The sequence below is a fragment of the Daucus carota genome, chromosome 2, assembly GCF_001625215.2.
Source record: "Daucus carota subsp. sativus chromosome 2, DH1 v3.0, whole genome shotgun sequence".
NCBI classification, from domain to species: domain Eukaryota; kingdom Viridiplantae; phylum Streptophyta; class Magnoliopsida; order Apiales; family Apiaceae; genus Daucus; species Daucus carota.
Genome location: NC_030382.2, coordinates 14,308,989 through 14,336,220, shown reverse-complemented (window position 1 = coordinate 14,336,220; position 27,232 = coordinate 14,308,989). Strand labels below are relative to the sequence as shown.

The window sequence follows — 27,232 nt, the reverse complement described above, 5'->3', positions numbered from 1 at the left end:
GAAACTACAAAAAGAAAAAAGTGTGGAAGAAATGAAAATTCATATCTCAGAAACTAAACCTCTCGAACATCAAACACCAAACATAAAAGTGAAACATATAAATTCACAAAAAAACACATGCATATAAATTCAAACATCAAATATAAAATATATTCGACAAGTTTATAATATAAAGACAGAAATTACCTGAATATTGAAGCCTCGATGAATAGCCCAAATTACCTGCAAAATGAACCTAAGTCAGTAGAAACCCTAATTAGCTCGAGAATGAAACACTAATTAGAAGAAACCCTATTCAAGACCCATAAAACCCTTCGATTTAGCTAAGTGAGGTTAATTAGCTCCTTCGATTTAGCGAGAGCGGAGTGCGAAGCTATGACAGAGCTAATTAACCTTCGATCCACCTTCAAGCTGAGATGTAGGTGAGAGTTGAGAGTAGTGATAGAGTGGTAATAGATCTGTGAGCGAGATGGCAGTAAATCGTACATCACAATCACCGATTTTTGTAAACATATTAGCAGCAGGTGGCACAGATGGTGGTGATGATGATGGTGAAATTGGAAGCAGTGACATGGGTGGCAATGTTGGTAGGAGTGCGTGGACAGGTGGCAGTAGAGGTGGAGAAAGAGAGGAGAGAGATGAAGTGGAGTTGACGAAGAAGATAAGATGGAGTTGTTGGGTAATATAAAAGAGGTTTTTAGTTTGTATGCATGCATTTGATCATGAGCCCATACATATACACACATATACATATACATCACATATACATATACATGCACAAATATATCTCTATGAATAAGATGATTTTATGTCCATATTATTTGTATTTATTATACTTTGTAAATTGTAATATAATATAATTTAATATAAAAATCATATTATTATCATTATTATTATTAAGATAGAGAAGTTGAACTATCATGTGATGGAACATCGAGAAATAATTTCATTATATTATTCAAGATCTTAATTTATTTGTATCTAATATTTTAAAATTATTTATTTAACTGAATATTTATATTTATATTTTAATATTTTATGAATAATCTATAATCTTGAAACTATATAATTTTAGTTAAAAATATCTTAATATAAATAATATAATTCATCATAAAAAGTTAATTTATTATAATATACAATTATGTTACCATATAATTTGAGCTTATATTTGAATTTATTAGAATTTGAGTCATGTTTGGATAATTTTATAACTAATGTATAAATTATTAAAAAAATATAAAAAATAAAAAGAAAAACAGTTTATAAATAATTTATGTCTTAATAATTTTTATCAAAAAATAAAAGTTTCAAAAGTATTTCCCCAAAAACAATATCTCTCATTAACTTATGCCCCAGTTCTGAGTTTGTAGCTCATTAGACGAATAAATATTTTTCATGACACTTTTAATTAACAATCAGCTCATATATACATTCTTTCTGTTGTTGCTCTGTGATGCCGTCGCGGGAAGATGAAACTGTGAATGATTCAATTGATATGGAGGAAGAGGAGTACTCAGATGATGACAGTTGTATGCGTATATACCCTAGTCATGGTGCACACCATTATAAACCTCAAGATCTCATTGATTTCTCTACCAGAGCAATCACACAGTATAACCAGAAGAAGGTAATTTCTCGATTTAATTATTCATCATCGATAAAACCATACTTTATAATTTGCTCTGGAATTTATTTATAAGTCTAATAAAGGATGATCTCTGTGTTTGTGTTTTACATACTCTATATGCTTCAAACACAGTATTAATTTTGGTGCAGGGTAGCTCGTACATGTTTGTGGAACTGGTGGAGGGTAAGATGTTATTAGGTGATACTGTAATAACCGAATATAAAGCACAAGAAACTAATGGTGTGATTAAGACCTTCAGAGCAAGTGCAACAACCACCGTCAGAAGAGCAAGTGCAAAAACCACCTATGCCCTGTCCGATCCTAATTTACGTATCAGGATTACTCGAGTCCCTGATTCTGGATTTCTAATCGTTTCCTCCGACTCCGACTCTGACTCTGACTCTGACTCGGGATCTGAGTAGGAGTTTTAAGCCTATGGTATGTTACATAACTATAAATTTGCTACTAGCAAGCCAGCTGTGTTACTAAACAAAGTTTTTTTTGGCATTACCCCTTTTAAAATTGATTGATGATAACGTGGCTTTCTCTCTATATATTCTCGTCTCTAAGTCTTTTGTTTGTTATCTCTCTTTCATGTATCTTCACACTAACTTTGACAGCTTTTGTCAATTAGGTTGTAGGCTTATCAATGTGTTTTCTGCCTGAATATTTAGTGGCCTGGGTGGATAAGTAGAACCAGTAGTTTAGTCGTTAGTGACTCTTGGCCCTTGTATATAATGTGCTACCAAGGCATGGCCACATATTTAGTGACATTATTGTGGAGATATAGAATTTCGGAATCATGATGTCAAAACTGGTATTTCTCTCCCTTCGTTTTAGACTAAGACTGCTTGCCTGAAATTAACTTCTTTGATATGTTATGTAGTTTTTTCTTATTCCCAAAGTTTTCGTGACTCATATCTTGTGCTATTGTTTATTTAAATACCCAAATTGCAGAATTTTCTTTATTGTAAATGTTTTAGTCGTGACTATATTCAGCTTCCCTGTCATCGAATGAAAGAGTACTACTACATTATCAAATATTTTCCTTGCTATGAGGTTACAATTGGGTAAAAGTATTTTTCTTGGTGAATGATTTCCCCTTGTTCTTGATAGATATCAGGTTTAGATTACTTGAAAAAACCAAGTAAATCTCTTATTTAATTTATGAAGCTGGGTAGATATCTTTATTCATGTTTTTTAAGTGAATACTAGATTTTTGTAGCTCCCCTTTCTTTTTCGACCTGTCTGACCTATTGTTTCAGAAACAGATATCTAGTCATCTAGACTTATGATATCTAGTTTCAAGGTTAAATTTCACTAAAGTTAGCACTTAAGTATCCTTGTTCTTTTACAAAGTCCCACTACAATTAAATGCAAGAAGTATCGTCCATCGTATGTCAATTTGGCATTTCATAATTGAGATTAGCATTGTTTATATGACTGTGACATTATGTTGATCCATTAATCTGATAGTTTTATGTTTGCAGGGCTCAAACCTTGGATTGAATGGCTGCGTTTTACAGTTCCTAGGCTTGAAGTCTGTTTCTATGTCGGACTTAATATATCTTGTATGCTTTCAATTGGGTGTAACTTCTTATTTATCTACTAGTGTATGCTACTTTTAACTTTGACATTATCAATTCTACTAGTCTGCTCCCTTTGTTTCTTGATGAAATTCTGATATTTATCTACATGCATCTCTTCTGCAAGATATGGAACATTGTTCCTTATCTTACGCTGTAGCTTGACTCTAAACTGCTTTCAGTTCATAATTTGTGAAGAAGGTAACTGGCTCATTAAAATTATAAAAACGTGCAATTGCTAGTTTTGTGAGTTCAACATGTCCTTGTAGAAGATAACACGATCATATGCTTCACTAATATAGCCATTGATTGTAGCTGAGCTTTTATCTTATATTCTGCAGTTTAAAACGCTGATACCTGTTAAATGTATTTTATTGCATGCTATTTTAACTCCACTTGTTCAGATATTAATATATGAGTCTGTCTTAGGCATATATATAAAACTACATATGATCATATGTGATGTTCACTCAACTTGAAGTCTTGAACCATATCTCTTGGTTTTACATGCAAATTGCAATATTATTCAGCAGAACATAATCACCAAATAGTAGTAAACAAACATATATCACAATGCTTGACCTGTTCCACAGCTTATTCTCTAAAAAAGATGCTATCAAGTGCCCCCATAAGCTACTTTTTTATGTTTTTCTAGTTAATTTTAACATAACATTCCTCTGATTAAAATAATATATTGAGGAGCCGAAAATCAACCAGTGGATAACATACAAAAAAGAATGGCTATTTTTTCGTACTTGAAACCCAAATTCTTAACGAGGAGTGATGTGTCAGCAGATAAGATACCAAGAATACTGGGCCGGCCCAGGACCACTTACCCCTTACATAATTCCATACTGATTTTCATCTAGGATCAGTTTATGTACCTATGAATATTATATAACTCTATGTTACAAAAATAAAACATACTCCTTCCGTTCCAAAATACATGTTACATTTGACTTTTAACTAGTCAAATTGATTATAGTTTGACTGCAATTTATATGTATTATATAATTGAAAAAAGATAAACAAAAAAATATCATTAGAAAATATATCTACTTTATTTTAATATTTAACTTTTTATGTTTAAAAATAATAAATAAATAATTTTTTATGTATAGTCAAAGATGAGTCAATTTGACTAGTTAAAAGTCAAAAGTGACATGTATTTTGGGACGGAGGGAGTAATTCCGACTTAAATAGGTTGATCAACTCAGACATTAACTTTTCATTACAGTATAAATGAACTTATTTCAAGTCGCAGGTTAGACTCTGGCAACAAAAAGAGGACTAAATATCTATTATATATATAATAGACCAACATGCCACATTTTATTCATCATGTAAATTACTCTTTTAACCCTCTCGTTCATTAATACACTTGCAACTAATATCTCTTCCATTAATACATATAATTAATAACTTTCAATTAATACGTGTAATTATATCTAAGACTTTAATAAATTCATAATTAGACATGTAATTGATGTGTTTACCTTCTTTATTAATACATTAAATTAATATTTATAATTAATATGTGTGATTATATCTAACATATTAATTTATTCATAATTAAATTTGTAAATAATATGTTAATTATTAATGGGTAGGTAAATAATTATATCGTCAAAGTATGTATCACACTAACTAATTTATAGTCAAAAAATCTAATTTGCACAATTTTTAACAAAAATACGTTAATTAAGTTCTTGGATGAATGTCTTTCTAAATTATCTGTGGGCCCTAGATACCTCTAGAATATTTTACCGTAAAAGGATTATTATGAGGATATGTCACAATCAATTAGATATCATGTGATATTTTATTCGGAGTTTTGCAACATATACACGACATCCGGTTAAATATCAATATGATACTCTACTTGAAAAAGAATATCAGTGTGATACCTTGCTTGCATTATTATAAGGACAACTATATCTAATTCATATTAATGGTTGATGCATCACCCTGCAATAACAAGAACCCAAACCTAACACTTGGACAACATCAACATAACAACATCCACGCGCATGAGAATATTCCCGTGTGACCGTGTCTCAACAATATTTAACCAAATTATGAATATTTAGTAGAGAAGTCCTAAATATACGCAAAATATTTGACTGCAAGAGTATTATCATGTTGATACGGACAGCCAGTCAAATATCAATATGATACCCCACTTGTAAAAGAATATCAGTGTGATGCCTTACTCACATTATTATAAGGACAACTATATCTAATTCATATCAATGGTTAATGCATCACCTTGCAATAATAAGAACCCAAACCTAACACTTTGACAACGTCAAGATAACAACATCCATCCACGCATATGAGAACATTCCCGTGTGACCGTGTCTCAATAATATTTAACTAAATTATGAATATTTAGTAAGGAAGTCCCAAATATGCGCAACATATTTGACTGTAAGAGTACTATCATGGTGATACGTCCAATTAATTGAGTATCAGGATGATACTCCAATGGTAAAGGAGTATCAGTGTGATATTCCACTCGGAGTGAAACTTATATATTTATAAAAACTTAATTGAATTCTTCGGTAAATGCCCGGCCAAACTACCCAATTTTCAACAATATTTGACCAAAATATGAATATTCAGTAAGTTGGGGCCCTAAATACCCAGCATGCTCGTGACTCAACAATATTTAACATAAATAAGTATATTCAATAAGAAAAGCTCTAAATACCGACAAAAGCTTTGATTGCAAGAGGATTAACATGATGATATATCGTAACCAGTTGAGTATCAGGTGATACTTCACGGGTAGAGGAGTATCAGTGTATTTCCCACTATGAGTGGAGCAACATATTTATAAACTTGGGTTAAATTTTTGGGCAAATTTCCGGCCGAAATAATAAATTTTCAACTATATTTAATCAAAATATAAATATTTAATTAGAAAGGGCCTTAACTACCCACAACATACTCTGATATCAGAGTATTATCCGGATGATATGCCACAACCAGTTGAATATAAAGGTGTTACTTTGCTAAGGAGGACTCTAAATATCTACAAAATTTTTACTATAAGAGGATTATCATGATGATACGTCACAACCAGTTACGTATCAGGGTGATAATTCATGTGTCGGGAGTATTAATGTGATATTCCACTGACAGTGGAACAATATATTATAAGTTTAATTAAATTCTTAGGTGAATTATTGGTCGAAATAGTCAATTTTTTTTTAAAAATAATTAAAATAAATTGAAGGTGAATGAGGAAGATACACTACAACCATTTGAATATCAACGTTATACTTCACTGATACAGGAATATCATTGTGACACTTTGCTTACATTATTTTAAGGACAACTAACAATTATCGCACTCTAATAATAAAAGATATGTTTACACTGCACACTGCAATAACATGGATCTAAAATTTAAACTCTTTATTTTTACCACTGTCGAACAATAACAAGAATAACAATATTCATCACGCATATGAGATAATACCCGTGCCTCGCACGGGCTACAGTGCTAGTTTAGAGATAACATGGGATCATGTGGAATGCAAATACTTTACTGCCGATTGGCATGCTAAACAACTATGTGCATAGGTTAAATTAACTAAAGTACATACCTATGACGACCTTGACTTTATGTATTATAATTTCAGTTTTCTGCTTACCTTCGTGCAACGAATCTTAACTATTCTTTAATTATCAAGCTCCATGATATGGTCAATGCTTAACCTCTCTGCCTCTAAACATGAATCTATACCAAGTAAACTCGGTTACTGCTGAGTTTATGTTTACATGCCGATTAAGATGTAGGCTGGATTAATCGAGAAGCCTTTGTATTTATTTTCAGTTTTAAGAATCTTTGGATTCAGTGTGTTATACAGTCTGGAAACAATACAATGCAGCTATTTGTTTAGCTCGTTTTATTGTTTATCAACCTAATTGCATTGTCAGTTGGGAATTTGTCTCGACTAGACTTATTTTAATTTAATGAAATGAATTTGCATTTTTAAAAAAGAAAAAGAAAAAGAAAGGTCGTCTACAAGTCGAACTAACCTAATGTTAAAATGAGCAGAAATTGATTTAAAATCGCAAACCAGTTGGAAGTATTTTTAAGAATATCTTATTTTTGTCCTATAAATTTATATGATAAAAACTAATAACATCATTTAGTTAAATAATCTATCAAATTCATTTATTTTATTACATTTGAACAACTCATAAATTACTCATAATGTTTACTTGTATTGTTCCACTAACATGTCTGCTTTCACTAAAACCGCATATTTTAAGTTAATTTTAATTTTCAATTGAAACCTATGTATATGAAATTATTAAAACATTATTTAAAATTAAAATAGCATTTTAATTTATTTTATAATAAATTATAAATTAAATAATACTTTGAAGTCATAAATTGGTAATAAGTAGTTTTGAATATTTAATTTTATTCTCATAATTTTATATGATAAAATTAATATTAAAATTTAGTAAATAAGTTATAAAATCTATTTTTATTGTTAAATTTCATAACTAATAAATTATTCACAGTATAAAATTTATCTCAGTAGTAGATAGTAACCAAAAACTTTTTGTTTTATGATATGGTGTTTATTACTCCATGCATCCCAACCAATTGTATGTATTGGGTTGAGATACTGAGATTAAGAACATACGTAAAAATTGATTAAAGTTAGACGAAAAGCAAGTAGTGACACTAATTTATATTTAAGAAAATTAATATCACTGTGTATTTATATACCTAATAAAATCAAAAATCTGTTAACTTAAAAGTTAAGATGGGATTCTCACCGGATTCTGGAAATTCCAGAAATCAGTTGGCAAATTTCAGATGTTATTCACGTCTTAACCATAACTTAAATCACTTCGTTTAGCTTGGTTTTTGTTTCGTTTATACTCAACATCAGTCCGACAATCATAATCAACCACCAAATAATACAAATCATCAACAAAACTTTGATTCCGGCAAAATCAAATACGAAAAATCGGGACCGAACAGTAATAAATACAATTGACTTCAAAAAATTGTTTAAAACTCAATACAAGTTACACAACAATATCATACGAAACATATAAAGCGAATTACATAAACAAACAAGTATGAAATCAACGAAGAACATGAAAAACCCCAAATTCTACGTAAAATACAAAAATCGAAAAGTCAAATCCTATTATGAAATTGATAACTAAAATAGATAGAGCTCGTCTAAAATTTTGATTTGATTACTCAAACTCTTAAAAATGGACATCGACAACATGATTAAAAAGATATTTAATTCATAAGAATTCAACAACCGAAAGAACATAATGAAAAAATACATATTTCAGTTATATTTTTTGGTTTTTAAAAGAAAATACAGGATAAATACGGTCAACTAACATTAACTTAACGTTTTGATAGACAGAATGGTAGTTTTGCTAACGGATCATATACTGAGTGGTACCGCTTGTAAGTCAAAAACACGTATTGGTACCATTCATAAATTTCAATATCATGATGGTACCATTAATAATTTCCCTTATATTTATAATAGATTTGTAGTATTAGAGAAAAGTAGTTGGTAAAATAATGTTTAGAGATGGTGGAAGAAAGTAGGAGATGCAATAATATTTTGCATTATTAAAATTACTATTTTTAGAACGTATACAAGTGATGAGATATACAAAATGAAACCTGTATAAAAATAAATAGGTCGCGTTATACATAATTTTTAATACTCGGAGTACTTAATTTTAACTGAGTTTTTGTGTTCATAAGTACACACTAACAATTATTTTTAATTTAAATGGAGGATTTTCATTCATATGAATTTTTGTACATGTAGGGGTTATTATTATTATTGATTGGAATCATTATAAATACAACATCAACTTAAAAAGAAGTTGTTAATGTGTCCCGTGGATATATATATATATATATATATATATATATATATATATATATATATATATATATATATATATATATATATATATATATATGGTTGCACTCCATGGCATACCCTGTTATATGGAGTTACGTAGCACGCCATTATAAATATATTAATAATATATATTTTATTATATTTTTTATGAAATACAATTGCAAATTTTGATTATTAAACCGAAAACGAAGTTATACAAATTTTTTATTCCAAAGATCATCTAAAATTATGCAATATCTCAACATGATTCTATAACAGAATAATAATCATCCAGAATTATTCTGTTGTAGAATCAGTTCTAAAAATATACTTTTTTTAATCAAATTTTAAGTGTTAAATTAATTAAAATAGATTTATTTCATAATATTCTATATTAGAATCGCGTTTTATATGTATTCTATAACAGAATTTATGATAAAATTGATGATTTATAGTGACGCGCTATGTAACTCCATATAAGGAGTCCTTCTCTGGAATTTGGCCTATATATATATATATATATATATATATATGTATATATATATATATATATATAGGCTAGTGATCAAATACAAACCATTCTTAAAATACAAACTAAGAACCTTCTATTTTACACTATCTACGCACCCCATTTGCATGACCCATCATCCAACCACCTATCTCGATCCCGAACACCACCCTGCCACCCCTCCACTCAGCCCCACTAGTCGGCAAATTTGCTAATAAATTCGCTGGTCGCTGTTATATATTTTAGTGATATTCGCTTCAGAAATTAGTGATTACTGCTTTAGAAATGGGATAAATATCAAATAGGTGACTCGTTTCGTCCAAATGTATCAATTGAGTTACTGATTTCCAAATTGACTCAAATTAGGCACTCATTAGAAAAATTTGTATCAAAATTATCACTCTATCGTTAGTCGAAATTTTAAAAGTATTATATATTAAGTTTCGCACATTTTTTATGAATGGTGTTACATCTAAATGAAAGATTCTGAGTTCTAGTATTTTTGATAATATTTTTAGATTTTTAAAAATTTATCTTCTATTTATTTTTATTTAAATCAAATAAAACAATCAAAAAATTAAAAATAAATAGTTGATAAAATTTTAAAAATCTAAAAATATTAGTGAAAATAGTAGGACTCAGAATCTTTAGTTTAGATGTAATACCATTCATAAAAAAATATGCGAAACTCAATATATAATACTTTCAAAATTTTGACTAACGATAGAATGATATTTTTGATACAAATTTTTCTAATGAGTGTTTAATTTGAGTCAATTTGGAAAGCAGTAACTCAATTGATATATTTGGACGAAACGAGTCACCTATTTGATATTTATCCCCTTTAGAAATTAGTGATCACAACTTCAGAAATTAGTCAAATAAAGAGAACAGAGAACAGAATATGGACAGAATATGATGATTCCCTATTTTTGATGATCAAATATATTGATGTTATTTGATGGTTGTAGCGGCTTTGATAGTATATATTGGATGATTGTGATGATATATATAGATTGTATGTGTAGATATAAGACATATATATGTGATAAGTGGATTTTATATCCACTTGGAATGCCTTCGTTTCGACTTAAAGTGATGATTTGGCCTCAAGTATGTGGTGTTTTTAATGTGTTCTTGTGGTGTTGTGTAGGTTTCCTAGGAGGAGGATAAAGGGTGGATTAAAGGCTAAAAGGTGAAAGAAACGGCGTAAGGATCGAGCGAGCAAGGAAGGTGAAAGGGGAAGGAAGGTTCCAAGAGCGTTCGGGGCTGCCCAAATGGGGTCTCCACCCCATTTATGGGGTCTCCACCCTGTTCTGAAGGAGAAAAATCTGCCAAGATGGGGTCTCCACCCCACTGATGGGGTCTCCACCCCACTTCAGCAGAATAGAGGCTGCCAAGACGGGGTCTCCACCCCACTGACAGGGTCTCCACACCACTGACGGGGTCTCCACCCCATTCTGTTGGGAGAAAAAGCCCGAATTTCCTATTCTTGATCCGTTTGAAGGCCCGATCGCTGTGGGACTTAAATCAAAGCTCAAGGGAGAAGTCTAATAACCTAGAATCATTCCAAGTAGCACGTGACGGCTACGAAGAAGATCTAGTTCATAATTTCATCTTTGTAATTCTTCGAAGGAGGCGTAACTTTGGATGCTCATTCGGATTTGTTTCGAAACTCTTGTTTTACTCTTTTAATATTGTTTAGACTATTCCGTACCATGTTTACATTCGAACCCATGATGATGAGTGGTTCGATTATGAACTAATCATTATCGTGGGATTCTAGCGGATTTATATATGGATTTCAGTAGTTGATTTGCCTTAATTATTTGTGTGATGAATGTTTGATTTCTTCGTATTGGTTGTGCTTATTCGTCTTGGATGCGTAGCTAACATCTTAGATTGTTTGTTAATCTTTATTGAAGCGACAGTGGATATATTGATTTAGAACTTGCCATGCGAACATAGGATTATGTATGCGATATACATGATTAGTGGTGTAATTTTAACCATCTTGCATCGCCCTATGTAATCTTGATAGATAACTTGTTCTTCAACCGTTATGTTTTCAAATTCTATATACATATAGGGTCTAAGCATAATTTGTGTCTGTTTACCTTCTATCTTAATTGTGGATGTGTAGCAGTATGGTGCACGTATAACGACAGTTAGCGTGTATCAGTTTCGTGTTATCTGATTAGTTATCAACCATCACATATCGATAAGGCATAACTCTGAATGGAGTATATAATGAAGTTAGAATCCCATGTTTTATTCTCATTAGTAATTCGATTTTAATTCTCTTAGTTATAATTCGACCTTAATTAGTTAATTTAGATAAAACCAACCAATTTGTTAATTGTCCGAGCATTGAATAATAGCCATACATTGGTGCATAAGTGCATACTCTTGAATACACTAGTCTCTGTGGGAACGAACTGAATTAAATTTCTATACTACTTGTGACCACGTACGCTTGCGTGATTTTGTGCGAACAAGTTTTTGGCGCCGCTGCCGGAGACTCGGTGTTATATTTTAGTTTATGTGCTTGTCATTAGTGGTCGTTAAAGTTCAGTGACTTGGATTCTTTTCTCACTTTTGTTCGTGTGTGTGTTTCAGGTACTTGAGTGACGTGTATGCGAACACGTTCTCAGGCTCGTAAGGAAGCATTGGTTAAGGAAGAAACGATAGAGATTACTACAATGGTTGATCAACCACCAGTTGCAAATGATACTAAGGCTCTTAAGGCTTTCTCTGAGCCTAAAATCAATGACATTCAGTCGAGCATTATCAGGCCAGCAATTCAGGCCACCACTTTCGAGATCAAACCGAGCACTATTCAGATGGTGCAGAACTCAGTGCAGTTTGGGGGTTCTCTGATTGAGGATCCTAATACGCATATTCGGGACTTCATTGAGATCTGCGACACTTTCAAGTTCAATGGTGTTACTGACGATGCCATCAGATTGAGGTTGTTTCCATTCTCTCTGAGATATAAAGCTAAAGGATGGTTGCATTCTCTTCCTGCAGGATCTATTACGACATGGGAGGATCTGGCTCAGAAATTTCTTTCTAAGTTCTTCCCTATGGCCAAAACAGCTGCAATGAGGAATGCTATCACTCAATTCTCTCAGCTATCTGGTGAAACTTTATGTGAAGCATGAGAACGCTACAAGGAGATGCTGCGAAAGTGCCCACATCATGGGATGCCTGATTGGATGGTGATAAATTGCTTCTATAATGGCTTGGGTCCTCAATCGAGGCCAATGCTCGATGCAGCATCAGGTGGAGCTCTATGGGCTAAGAGCTATGAGGAGGCTTATGAGTTGATCGAGATGATGGCTGCAAATGAATATCAGAATCCTACAAGGAGATGATGTTGATGCTACTACAGCCTTGACTGCGCAAATCAAGGCTCTTACTATGAAGATGGATTCTTTGGTAAACTTGGGGATTCAGCAGCCACCTTCAGTTTGTGAGCTTTGTGCGGGTACACATTCCACTGATCAGTGTGCCATATCTAGCGAGTCAGCTCAGTTTGTTAGCAATTTTCAGCGATCTCAGCAGCCAGCTCCGGCTACTTATCACCCGAATAATCGAAATCATCCGAATTTCAGCTGGAGCAATAATCAGAACTTCATGCCACAACAGCAACAACAATTTCAGCAGCAAGGAGCTAGACCTTTCAACCCTTCTGGTTTTCAACAACGGTTTGCACCGAAGCAGCAATTCCATCCACCTGGATTCCAGCAACAAAATCATGGGGTGGCTGGACAGTCTTCCAACGAACGATCTGAATGGGAAGAGATGAAATTAATGATTAAAAGCCAAGCGGTGTCAATCAAAACTTTGGAGAATCAGATTGGGAAGATTGCTAACGCGTTGATAAACAGACCATAAGGAACGCTTCCTAGTGATACCGAGGTCAATCCGGGTAAGAAAGAGATGAAGGAACAGGTACAGGCTGTCACCTTAAGGTCCGGAAAGGTTACGAAGGAAAAAGAATCAGCAACAGAGCAAAACAAGGAAGAGAGTGATCAACAGGTTGAAACACCCGTGCTCTCATCTAAGTCAGATAGTGGAAAAACTGTTGTTGAAGCTGACAAGAATAAAATCAACGAGGAAGCAAGCAAGGATTCAGCCGAGAAATCTAGCCCGAAAGCTGATATTGGGGTCAAGCAAGTGTATCAACCTCCACCTTTTCCGAAGAGACTTCAAAAGCATAAGCTCGACAAACAATTCGCAAAATTTCTAGAGGTCTTCAAGAAATTACAAATCAACATACCTTTTGCGGAGGCTCTGGAACAAATGCCGAGTTATGCTAAATTCATGAAAGGCATTCTATCTCGAAAACTCAAACTTGAGGAATTGGAAACTGTGGCTTTGACCGAGGAGTGTAGTGCTGTGTTGCAACAGAAATTGCCCCCGAAGCTGAAAGATCCGGGAAGCTTCACAATCCCGTGTACTATATTTGGGCAATTGTCCTTCGACAAGTGTTTATGTGATTTGGGAGCTAGTATCAATCTGATGCCCTTGTCTGTCTTCAAGAAACTTGGGCTGCCGGAGCCGAAACCTACGAACATGTCATTACAACTGGCTGATCGGTCCATCACTTACCCGAGAGGTATAGTGGAAGATGTCTTGGTTAAGGTAGATAAGCTCATCTTCCCTGCTGATTTTGTCATTCTAGACTTTGAGGAGGATAAGAAGATTCCTATTATCTTGGGAAGGCCGTTCTTAGCTACAGGCCAAACTTTGGTCGATGTGCAAAAAGGAGAGCTTACAATGAGAGTTCAAGATCAGAGTGTCACTTTTAAGGTGTTCAACGCAATGAAATTTCCAACCGACGAAGAAGAATGCTTTAAGGTGGAGCCACTAGAAGCTGTTGAAAAGTTTGAGATGGAGCAAAAGCCAAGGCCATGTACCTTAGAGAGCGTCTTAACAGGGGATTCTGATTTCGAAGATGAAGGAGTAGAAGAGCCTAGAAATTTTCAGGAGCATCTTAAACCATCTATTGAAGAAGCTCCTATAATCGAACTCAAGCTACCACCGGATCTCTTAAGTGATGTGCAATTTAGAAGGTTGTCACGGCGCATAGACGACATGCATGAAATTCACCGCCGGTTTGCAAAGGATTTGACTCAGGCTCTTGGGAGTGCTTTTCGAGCCATTGGTGTTGAGGTTGATTGGCCAGTGTTTGGAGATGGCATGGTATATTCACCACCTGATCCTCCACCCGAGGAGGGTGATCCTCCCGACATCTAGGTACGTGTCTATCCTTTTTATCACCTTCAATGAGGACATTGAATATTTTAAGTTTGGGGGTGGTAATCTAAGGACTAGTAGTAGTGTGTGTTCATATAAGCTGCATGATGCATATAGTTTAGCATATTATCTCATATTGTTTGCATATTAGTTAGTTTTTTTTATATGCTTGTGTTTAGTATATGTTAGTAGTTTCATATAGTTGCATTTGCATGAATCTTGAAGTTGTTTCCCAAGTTGATTTCCTATGATGAGTTTATGTGCATAATTTCTTGGCTAGTAATCTTGATCATATGTGATGCCTTGTTACTTGGAAACTGCTTGTGTGAAAATTGTAATTACACTTATGCTCTAGAGATAAGACTTAGACTAACTTATTTCTTGAGTCCTTGCGTTGAGTCGGGCGTAGAGTTTGGATTATTCCCTTTTTGAACTTAGAGTTTGTAAATCTTAAGTTTGGGGGAGTTAAGGGATAAGTATGCCTTTCTAAAAAAAAGAAAAAAAAAAAAGAAAGAATAAAAATTATCAGGTACTCCTTTGAGATCAATGGGTAAAATGCAATGTCATGTGAAAGGGACGATCCATGTACTTGTGCTGGTATTAAGTGCAAATGTATTAGAAATAGCAAATTCTTGGTGACTTTTCACAACCCTTGATTACTAGAGAAATTCTTGATTAAAAAAAAAGAAAAAAAGAAGAATAAGCGAAGTCGAATGGCGGTCGTGACTCATTTACACTGAGAAGCGTCCCACCCTTAGACTTAGCAAAAAAAAGAAAAAAAAATAGAAAAAAATAGGAAAGGCATAGGAATTCTTTAGTGACCCTAAATTGTAGTTGACTCTTTAGTAAAGAAGTGTTTAAGCTTGATTCTGATTAACGGCTCATAGTGAGGACTCTGTTGAAGTTTGATAGTCTTTGTTTTGTTTCACTAGAGAGCATGCTAGCACACACGATGCACTTCACACTTGTAGTGGAAGAGAACTTGGCTAATATGTGATAGAGATGAATGCCGAGAATGTTGCATATTCTGAGGATTCTATGTTAACAAGGATTACACTTCATGATTCAAGTAGACATATAGTTGCATTCATGCATTGCATTAGTAGTTTGTGTGTTTGTCTATGCTTGAGGACAAGCATCGGTTTAAGTTTGGGGGTGTGATAAGTGGATTTTATATCCACTTGGAATGCCTTCGTTTCGACTTAAAGTGATGATTTGGCCTCAAGTATGTGGTGTTTTTGATGGGTTCTTGTGGTGTTGTGTAGGTTTCCTAGGAGGAGGATAAAGGGTGGATTAAAGGCTAAAAGGTGAAAGAAACGGCGTAAGGATCGAGCGAGCAAGGAAGGAGAAAAGGGAAGGAAGGTTCCAAGAGCGTTCGGGGCTGCCCAAATGGGGTCTCCACCCCATTTATGGGGTCTCCACCCCGTTCTGAAGGAGAAAAATCTGCCAAGATGGGGTCTCCACCCCACTGATGGGGTCTCCACCCCACTTCAGCAGAATAGAGGCTGCCAAGACGGGGTCTCCACCCCACTGACGGGGTCTCCACCCCACTGACGGGGTCTCCACCCCATTCTGTTGGGAGAAAAAGCCCGAATTTCCTATTCTTGATCCGTTTGAAGGCCCGATCGGTGTGGGACTTAAATCAAAGCTCAATGGAGAAGTCTAATAACCTAGAATCATTCCAAGGAGCACGTGACGGCTACGAAGAAGATCTAGTTCATAATTTCATCTTTGTAATTCTTCGAAGGAGGCGTAACTTTGGATGCTCATTCGGATTTGTTTCGAAACTCTTGTTTTACTCTTTTAATATTGTTTAGACTATTCCGTACCATGTTTACATTCGAACCCATGATGATGAGTGGTTCGATTATGAACTAATCATTATCGTGGGATTCTAGCGGATTTATATATGGATTTCAGCCTATTATTTGTGTGATGAATGTTTGATTTCTTCGTATTGGTTGTGCTTATTCGTCTTGGATGCGTAGCTAACATCTTAGATTGTTTGTTAATCTTTATTGAAGCGACAGTGGATATATTGATTTAGAATTTGCCATGCGAACATAGGATTATGTATGCGATATACATGATTAGTGGTGTAATTTTAACCATCTTGCATCGCCCTATGTAATCTTGATAGATAACTTGTTCTTCAACCGTTATGTTTTCAAATTCTATAGACATATAGGGTCTAAGCATAATTGGTGTCTGTTTACCTTCTATCTTAATTGTGGATGTGTAGCAGTATGGTGCACGTATAACGACAGTTAGCGTGTATCAGTTTCATGTTTTCTGATTAGTTATCAACCATCACATATCGATAAGGCATAACTCTGAATGGAGTATATAATGAAGTTAGAATCCCATGTTTTATTCTCATTAGTAATTCGATTTTAATTCTCTTAGTTATAATTCGACCTTAATTAGTTAATTTAGATAAAACCAACCAATTTGTTAATTGTCCGAGCATTGAATAATAGCCATACATTGGTGCATAAGTGCATACTCTTGAATACACTAGTCTCTGTGGGAACGAACTGGATTAAATTTCTATACTACTTGTGACCACGTACGCTTGCGTGATTTTGTGCGAACAATATGTAGATGAGTGAGTAGTTTTTAGTTTGTATTTTAGCTTGCTATATATTGGAGTAGGACTCTATAAGAAAATCCGTTTCAACTTTAGCAATTAGCCGGACGAATTGGCGATTTCTAATGTGAATGCATACTGAGATGACTGCCAGTGTTGACTTTTTGCGACACTGCAAGCGTGTGAATCATTATATTCCAAAATTTTGTAATTAACCAAGGAGAGAGCGCGTCTGCCTTTCGGTTTATGCTAATCACATGTTGCTTGAAGCGGCCAACTAATCAAAACCTGTTTACAATTGCTACTTCCGTTTTTTTTTATTTTTCACTTTAACTTTTTGCACGTAATTTAAGATGAGTAAAAAATATAATTTAGCTCATTATTTTTAAATTTTTCTTTTTGTGAATGAAAATATAAAATATAAACTTTAATTCAAAAAAAAAATTTAAAAAATAATAAGTAGAAGTATGTTCTTGAACTACCTTAAGTTAAGTGCAAAAAGTCAAAATGACAAATAAAAAGGGACGGAAGTGGTAACATTTTACAAAGTCAATTTATAACCTTTAACCTGTATATATATAGCTATAGGTTAGGGTTTTCATCGCCTTCATTCCGCTACTCACCAGTCACCAGGACTGCATATCTGACGTATAATGAATTAATATTATCGAAAAAAATTTCTTTCCCTTATGCAAGGCTCACGACATGATAATGACTTAATCGAGTTCAACAATAAATAATTCATCCATTTTGGATAATGGACATATTCGTCCGACATTTATTTATGAAAATATGAATTTATTTTAAAATTAGATTTATATAATTTTAATATTAAATATTTAATTGATATTTAATTTATTTGTTTGAAAAATTAATTTATATCCAGTAAAAAGGGTTCAAATATGTAAGAAATGAATAGGTTAGAGATGACAATCTAGTCGGATCGAATCGAATATATCAATATCTAAATCCAAACTTGAATTTTCTATCCATATCTGAACTAGATATGAATCCGAAAAATATGCGAAAATGAAAATCAAACCCGATTAGATGGATTTTGGATCAGATACTTAAAGTCCGAATTTTTTCTAAATTAAATATAGATATATCCAAAATCTGAAATACACGAAACCCAAACCCGAAATTAAAATATCACAATTCACATACCATGATAATAACACTTAAAATAGAAAAATAATTATTCATATCTCATGACAAGTGAATGTTTATCGTTATCAACTTAAATTTTCAATTATATGAAAATCGAGTTTTAATTGATAAACTTATAATATATTACAACATATAATTATGTATTCTACATGTCTTGGAGTTAATTATTAATTAAAAATATTTTATGAATAGTAAATAATGTACAGATTACAATATATAACAGTACCATATATAATATATTATTACACACATATATATATATAATACTTTATTTACCACATAATATAATATTATATATATATATATATATATATATATATATATATAGATTTTAGTTTTTTGAATTTCCGATTCGGATTTAGATCAATACCATGATTAGATTTTGTTATGAAAATATTTTATACATAATATTGATCAAACTTTAACAAATATTATTGATATTCAATTTTATGCGTGAAACATTTTTCTTATGTAATTAGTGCTCAAAAAAGTTGTCAAACTCCATGTTGCAATAAATGGTATGGATGAGGTGATGGAGAGTGCATAAATAAATAGGCATCACATGCATGGCAGGTAAATATCAAGGCATCCGCTGTATATATAAACCCAAGTCCCCACAACCGAAAGCAGCTAGCAAGTACCAATAATATTGAGATCGCCAAGCCAAGAAAAAGTGGTCGATGGAAAGTACCAAAGCTCCTGAGTTATACTTTGTTTTCATGAACTATGATCCTCAGTATGACCGCCTCCGATCTTTTAGGTCACTTCTGCACCTTTTGCACTACCTATCTCCGCTTATAACTAACTTATAAGTTGAAAAATGTATCATTTTTTGTTTTCTGTGTTATCATTGTAAACGTGTTAAACCCTTGTTGCAGAACGAAGAAAGGGGGGAATAAGCTGGATTTGTACTTGAGCAAGAAGCATGACGAGTTGCTGGAGAATTATCTTCAGCCAGGCAGCTACAACAAAACGTTGTCTCTGGTTATTGTGGATGGCTTCGCTGTCGAAATCACAGAGGATCAGGTACACACTTAGCGTATCGTTTTAAATGTTTATATACATTGCTTAGATTCTGCGGATGAACGATGATTTATGTTTAGCCTTCGATTATGACAATGTAGGCCAATGTGCTTAGATCTGCGGAGAATGTGAGGCTTGTGGAGAAGAACCAAGAGCTTGCTTAATACAGGAGATTGTGTTGTGTGAGAGATTTGTATGTATATATGTTATTGTGTTATCGGGCAGTTTAAGGGAGATTCATAGTATATTTGTGTACGCAGACTTGCCTATAAAAATTTGGACGCTTTCATTCACTACAAGAAAAACGGGTAAATTTGAACAAGAATCGTCAAATTTACCCGTTTCTCTTGTAGTGCGTGTTTCTCTCGATCCACTTGCTCATCAGGAACGGCCGGTATATTACTGTGGATTCTGCAACTGTGTTACAATTAGATATTACCGCATTAAGGTCGAATTTGAGTGAATTAATTAGAAAAAAAATTCTCCATTTAAAGATAACGGAAGCTACGAGGTACGTTCGGAGCTGAGTACCCCTACCTATTCTTAATTTGAATATCATCGTGAAATACATATATTGTGGGTGTTTGGCACCGGCTTATAAGCCCGGCTTCTGAATTATAAGTTAGAAGCACTTATTTGTACCGTTTGTGTAAGAAGTCAAGAAGCACTTAAAAAAAGCTACGATTACTAGCTTTTGTCTCACGGCTTCTACTTATTTCCCAAACACTTTTATCACTTATAAGTCTTAACTTACTTCTAACTTTTACTTCACTTTTTTATTTTAAACAATAAGCACTTATTTTAAGCTCACCCAAACGGCCCCATTGTAAGTACATCGAAGAACATATATATAGGTAGCTAGCTCGGTCGGTGAATCTTAAACTATAAACTAGTACATGAGCTAGCTGCATCCAGTGAAGCAATACACTACTGCACTTACACATGACCACATTACTTGGTTTTTTTATATATAAGATAAGAAAAAAATACGAAATATTTAGCTTACTCTGATTTTTTCCCCGAGTATATATAGTTCTCGTTTGAGTCAAACTGTGGATAATACAACAAGTAAGTAAATATGAACTTAACAATATCAATCAAGTAAAGATATCAAACTCCGTGTAAATTAGATTTTATAGCAGACTTTCTGCAGGTATTACAGCATGCATCTCTCACGGACCCGAAGCCATATCAATATATCAACTCAATGCAAATGTACAAAAAAATTTCGTGTACTTCCTGTCGTGTGATGTGTCGTGTGATGTTGTTCCGTTTTTTTCCGTTTCTTGTTCGTGTTTAGATTTCAGTACACGAATTTATTTCGTGTCGTGTTTGAGTAGCAGGTACATGACACGAATTGTCGGGTCTACACACCAGCTAAAACCAAACACATTCCAGCACCTGTGCTGCGAAATTAAAGTTGTGGGTAGGTAACATGAGTAATTCCCATGTAGAAACAAACAAAACACGACAGAGATGATTCCTCCTGGTACTCCTTCACAATTAATACTGTAGTACATGGTAAGGGCCAGGACAGTGGTGGTGGCAAACGCAAACACACACATACACAATTTTAACAGTGACCACTGGATAGTACATTGAGTACTGGGGACTCTGAGAGCCTGATGGGATACATTTCATTGGCTCTCTGTTGGGCAGTAAAGAGTAAAGAGCAAATGACACTTTATGTAGTTAAGATTAAAAATGGGTATGCATCACAGAGTTCTATTTTTCAACTAAAGTTATCCCACTGCTTATTTGCCAGCTGCTGCTCTGCCTGTGTGGTGGGGTTTTCCCTTGCTGTCATCACATGCACCCCTCTTTCTGCCTTTATATTTTCATAACCATATAAGATGTGTTGTCACTAGGTTAAGCCTGTGGACGGTGACAAAATCTGGCCTCACAATTTCAGACGCATTCGAACCGTAAACTATGAATTCCTGTCAGAGTTTTTTGGGTTCGGGTTGGGTCACGAGTCTGTCAACCCAACTTGAACCCGAATATCTGAAATAATTGCCAACCATAGTTTCTTCAGACTTCAATCCATAACTTCATAGACAGGCATTATTTTTCGAAACCATACAGACATAATAAATATGACAGAATTTAAATTTTACGAATTATTGCCTGCACTAAATCTTCAACAGTTAACCCTAAACTCTTACTATTACCCAAGGTGTTCTGATCTTTGTCATATCTCATATGGAAACTAAAGTTGTTGGAGGGAGTGTTTGTAGATCAAGTTGGATTTGAAGATAGAATGTGTGATTATTTGACTAGATCAGTTGTCGCATACACAGCACTACTGCTAAAGTTAGACGACCCATGCATGACTTTCTAGCTGCTTCTTTTTGATAAGTGGCGTCTGACTTCTGAGCTCTCGATTTCTAAATAATTATCTACTTTCTGCATGTTGCATAAATATCAAATATTTCATGCTTCAGCTATGCAGAGCATGTTTTAGGGTTTAAGAATGAAAATAATGATTCTCACACTTACAAAAGAGAGGAACAAATATTTTCAGTGCTCCCGTAACTAAAAAAACCCGGTCTCAACCGAATCACTGCTACAAACTTATATTACTCCACTTCACATATATTTCCATCTAAGGATACGAAAATAAATAATGCAGATATCAAACTTCGTATAAATCTTAATCATGGCAAACCATTATCCACTCGCCCCCAACTGCTTCCGGAAAAATGATTCCATAGGACAGAATAATATCTCGGAAGCCTTTGAGGGAGAGTGAGCAATGATATGTAGCCATTGTTGTTCAAATCTTCATCAACCACCTGACTTGTTTGCAGCAGAGTGCATTAAGCAAGGCAAGGGCTGTTGACTCCCCCTCAAAGTGCTCCTAGCAAGCCCTTTTTAATAGAATAATTCTATTAAATGGCCCAATCCAGAAGCCCTTGAGGGAGAGTAAGCAACCAATGCCTTGAAGAGTAAAAATTTAATTGTACAAAATATATGTAGCTAGACATAATGTTAAAATTTTCTGAATTTTATCATTGGCCTTTGCTAGCTCTGTTGATAAATCTGATTGAACAACCAACTAATTAAGCCTTATATAAGCTACCAGAAAGTATAAAAAACAAAAAACAAATAGTGGAGGGGAAAAAGACATGGCAAAATGGTGGGGAATCCATATCTTAGTGATTACTTTGTAGATAATTTTAGTAGCACCAACATCTGATCTTGTTTGGATATCTTAACCTTAACCAATGGCTAAGAGGCAATTTGTATTTTAAGCATTAAGCAGTCTGCTCCGATTTCTACACATAACTTTTACATTTATCTCATGATTTTCTGGTTACCATATGTATTCTACAATACATAGTGTGATTACTGCTGCATATTTACCTGCATCTATTAATTTATAAGGTATAAAACCGTAACAAACTATTGGGAAGATTCAAAATTGATCATTTTGCATCACATAAGATGCGGGCCTTCGTTATTATGTTGCGTTAGGTTGGGGTGAATGAAAATGGAGGGAATGAATTGAGATATGAACTATATTTTAGTTGAATGTGTAATAATTTCATTCCTTCCACCATTCCATTTCCATCACCCTTAACTAGAGCTCAAGCCCTCCATTTTGTGAAGGAATGCTCCATTTCTTATCATACCTATTTTACTAACACAAATCTTATCATACAAAATTTGCAATCACTCATTTTTTTTCAAAGTCCTCCCTCCTCCACTCTATTATTTTCTTTTCTTTATACTCATTTGGTTCCATTCCATTCCATTCACCCCAACCAAACACAACGTTATTGTATTAATGATATCACGGATAAAGAACTTGTTACGATCGTAGATGGGGTCTATTTTGTAATTTATTTCACATATTATAATATCACTACAGAAAAAACTTATTATCAAGAAACAATTAAATTACAATACTAGAGTTCTATTTTGTAATGTATTTCACACCTTCACATCTTCTCTAAAAGAGCGAATATAGTTCACATCTTCGCATCTTCTATAAAGAAGCGGGTGAAATCAAAGTTTCATGTTCGATTTGAATTAGAAACGTTAAAAATACTGAAATTAGAAACATTCAAAATGTTGAATCGATGTCGACTACAACTCCTAACCTTTCAACCTAACAAGGCGGGTTCAATTCCGCTACCCGCTATATCTTTAATATTCTATAAAAGATTGTCGGAAACATCGGTTCTTAATCAAAATTAAAATCTAGAAAATATACTAATTTGACATTCCCCTCTAGGTAATTGATATGTGAAGGAATAATATCAATTTGACATTCTCTCGAATATATCTGATCTTCTAACAAGTATCGAATATTATTACAGATGTGCACCAAACTATGGTGTATCATATCCTCTTGTATGTATGGATCATCTGACTAATAAATACTGATTAAATTATTATGAGGCACTAAGTAAACTTGGTGACTAAGCTAGATTCAATGAGTTAACAATCTTCTTTTAGTTGTCAAGCTAGTGGATAAACTTTTCAAAAATGCATATATGAGTGGAAACAAATGGGTCATTTTTGTTTTATTGATGCTTAAATATAGAAAATCCAAAGGAAGAAGGGAGTTCACAGAAACGTGGTTAGGCCCGAGTCCATGGAGAAAAGTTTAACAAGATAGTGGATCAATCATCCACTCGAGCCGGACCACCATTGCATTTTTTTTTCGAAAAATAATTCCCAAGCAATTTTGTATAGTCGCAACGTGCAAGCTGTTTGTTTCGGAGAAAGACAGCAATGATATGCACAGAAGATCCTCATTGTTTATGTAATACGCTAAATTTGATCGAAATTTTTGTTGGTCACTTGAGACTGAATTTGGTGTTTGTAAACATATAGTTTCTGAAACAACTCAGGTCAAATCCCGAGTCTTTTCCGAAAATCGGGTCAAGTCTCGAACTCCGAATCCGAAAATAAGCCCAAAATAAACTGGTCCAATTGCAACAGCTTGGGTAATCCACAAACCCACCACAAGCCCCCAAAAGATCATGATTTGTTGGTGCAATTGGTAGTAGTACTTATGCTTATAAACTGAATTAAAGTCTCCACACTCCTCGATGTAGGACTGGGGTGTTACAGTTTCAGACTAATTTGATCATGGCTGATAGTCGTGCTTTCAGAATGCAGACGTTTGCTCATTATGCTGCTGCTCCTTTCCTTAGGATTGGATATAGTATTTTTCTTCTTTTTTTTAACATAAACGTACTTGCTTAGCATCGGAAAAATAAACTCCGAAGCGGTATCAGCCCACTCCTGGATACCTCACATATAATGAGTAACTCTTGCTAGTTTTTGAGTTATCTCATTTGCAGACCTATGAACAAATTCAACTAGCATCTCATCATAATGCTTATATAACTCAACACCACTCAACACAATTAATTGAAAATACACACGTCCATGAACCTTCTTACATGCCTCCGCAAGTGTCTTTGCATCCATCTCGAATTTCTTTTAATTGAACGATTGGTAGGTGTAAAGTTTATAATGTGGCTTGTTCAAATCATTGGACTAGGTATGTAATATAAAGGAACGGCTCAAATAGTTGGGTGGGCTTATTTATAAAACATAAATTTTTTTATAAACAAATCTGAAGGTGCTATGGGCTCAGGGCTGGGTTTAAGCCACATGAGACTACCTTGTGAATACATCATTTCGAGGTCTTTATTCTTGCGTCATAAAACAGTTTCAAATACGTGTGATGTACCATAAGATGAAAATTCTATCATTATCTTTTTAAATATAAGTTATACAAAAATTAAAAAAAAACTAAAATAACCTACAATCAATAACATTTATTTATATTGGAAATAACCTATAAATAGATGCATAACGTGTTTAACTTAACGGAGCTAAAACCTCTTCCTAAACTTGACTCGTTTGATTTTACGAGTTGAGTCGAACCAGCTTTTAGTTAAATGAGCTGATTTTAACGAATCGATCAAGCAAGCTCATTTAAAATACCTTAATTGTGAACCTAAACCTATACATGCTCATTTATTTAATTTCACCAGTTAAGTCGAGTATACTCTTTTAATCAAATGAGACAAAATTTTTGGCCGAACTCGATTCAATTAACTAAACGTTCAAGCTGGGCGAGCTCGAAAGAATTGTCTACTTTAATCTTATTATCTAAATACTTTAATAATTTATAAATCTTAATTTGTTTATAGTTTAAAATCTTAGTTTTTAAATGATATATTAAGTGCTTGTTTGGGCAATAACACTTGGCTTTCCTCCTAAGAAACCGGATTTAACTTTTCTTAACCCGTTTATGTAAAAAATGGGAAGCATTTATAATAAATTGAGAATACTAATTTTTATTTCACGAGTTTAATTTTTTCTTCAAACAATTTAATCACCTATAAATTTTAATTTATTTCTCATTTCTACTCCTCTTTCTTTATTTTAAGTAAGAAATATTTTTTTTAAGTTTACTCTAAAAACTCCTAACTTATTTTGAGAGCAGCGGCCAGTGCTCGTGAACTTTCATCATCCCCATCTCTGAAGTTTAAATTGATTTTAATAGCGGCCCATGATCCATTTCATCGTTGGAATGGCTTTCACATCCATAGATTTTAAATTATTACTCGCAAGAGAAAAAAGAGATCGACAAATAAGTATAGCCTGTAACTCTAAAACTTTAAAGTGTTAGATGAGGTCCTTTTATGGATCTTATACTTATATTTCAACACTCTCCTTCTTTCGAAATCCTATTATTTTGAGTTGAAGAGTGGATCGGGCATAACTTGCCTTTGTACCCATCTTAAATTGTGAGAATATTAGGGGTGGCAGGGGCTCGAACCGAGACCTCCTACCAAACCTCGCTCTGATACCATGTCAAGGAACCAATTACTCTAAAATCTCAAAATTGCCCTTTCCAGGATTCTAAGAATAATTTTAGTAACTAGTTTAGTCCGGAAAAATTCAATCAGTCTCCGAATAAATCACGAATCCTCCATGTTCGTTAATCCAGCAATTAACAAGTATCAACCGAAAACGATTCAACAGATATTTGGGCCTAGTGAAATGAAAGGCCGGATTAAAGTGGTGATTTTTCTGTTTTTGTTCGACACCACGAAAGTTGTAGTAATATCCTTATTCTGCTGGATACAAGTATACTTGCACTCGAACTAATTTAAAATCTTTCTGGTCAATAAATTTAATTGCAATCGATGATTCGATGGAGAAGTGTGAACAGGAGTACTTTATATAATACGGGGACCACATCAGTCCATGTGAATTCTGGAAGTAGCGAAATGTCAAAGTCAAAGTAGTAAAGGTTTTTAGAAAGAATGATTACGCAGTTTGTGAACGTAAGCCGCGAATCATCCTTCTGCCCGAATACGATATTTTCCATTGAAATATACTACTCCCCGTCTCTAAATACTTTTCTCATTTATCTTTTTCACGTTTGCCAATACACATTTTTAATCATTAATATTTTTGATTTTATATTCGTATTAAATATAAAATCTTCACCGTATTAAAATACTCATAAATACGAATCCAATTAGATCACTCATGACTATATTTTAT

At 33.7% G+C, this 27,232-nt stretch overlaps 1 protein-coding gene and 1 non-coding gene across 2 annotated transcripts; one reads left to right on the top strand and one right to left on the bottom strand.

Moving 5' to 3' along the window:
* Window positions 1-1,438: 1,438 nt before the first annotated feature.
* On the top strand, window positions 1,439-3,339 carry LOC108208359 (uncharacterized). Its single transcript, XM_017378889.2, has 3 exons — window positions 1,439-1,627; window positions 1,777-2,065; window positions 3,118-3,339. Exons 1-2 carry the CDS (start codon window positions 1,454-1,456, stop codon window positions 2,047-2,049), a joined length of 447 nt encoding a protein of 148 aa, XP_017234378.1. The 5' UTR covers window positions 1,439-1,453; the 3' UTR covers window positions 2,050-2,065; window positions 3,118-3,339.
* A 9,401-nt stretch (window positions 3,340-12,740) lies between these two features.
* Window positions 12,741-12,847, bottom strand: LOC135150944 (small nucleolar RNA R71). Its single transcript, XR_010289404.1, has one exon. It is a non-coding gene; the product is annotated as a small nucleolar RNA R71 (small nucleolar RNA).
* Window positions 12,848-27,232: the final 14,385 nt, after the last annotated feature.

Coding starts and splice junctions, on each gene's coding strand:
- LOC108208359 (XM_017378889.2), top strand. CDS start 1,454: ATGCCGTCGCGGGAAGATGAAACTGTGAATGATTCAATTGATATGGAG. Junction 1,628..1,776: donor CACAGTATAACCAGAAGAAG/GTAATTTCTCGA, acceptor ATTTTGGTGCAG/GGTAGCTCGTACATGTTTGT.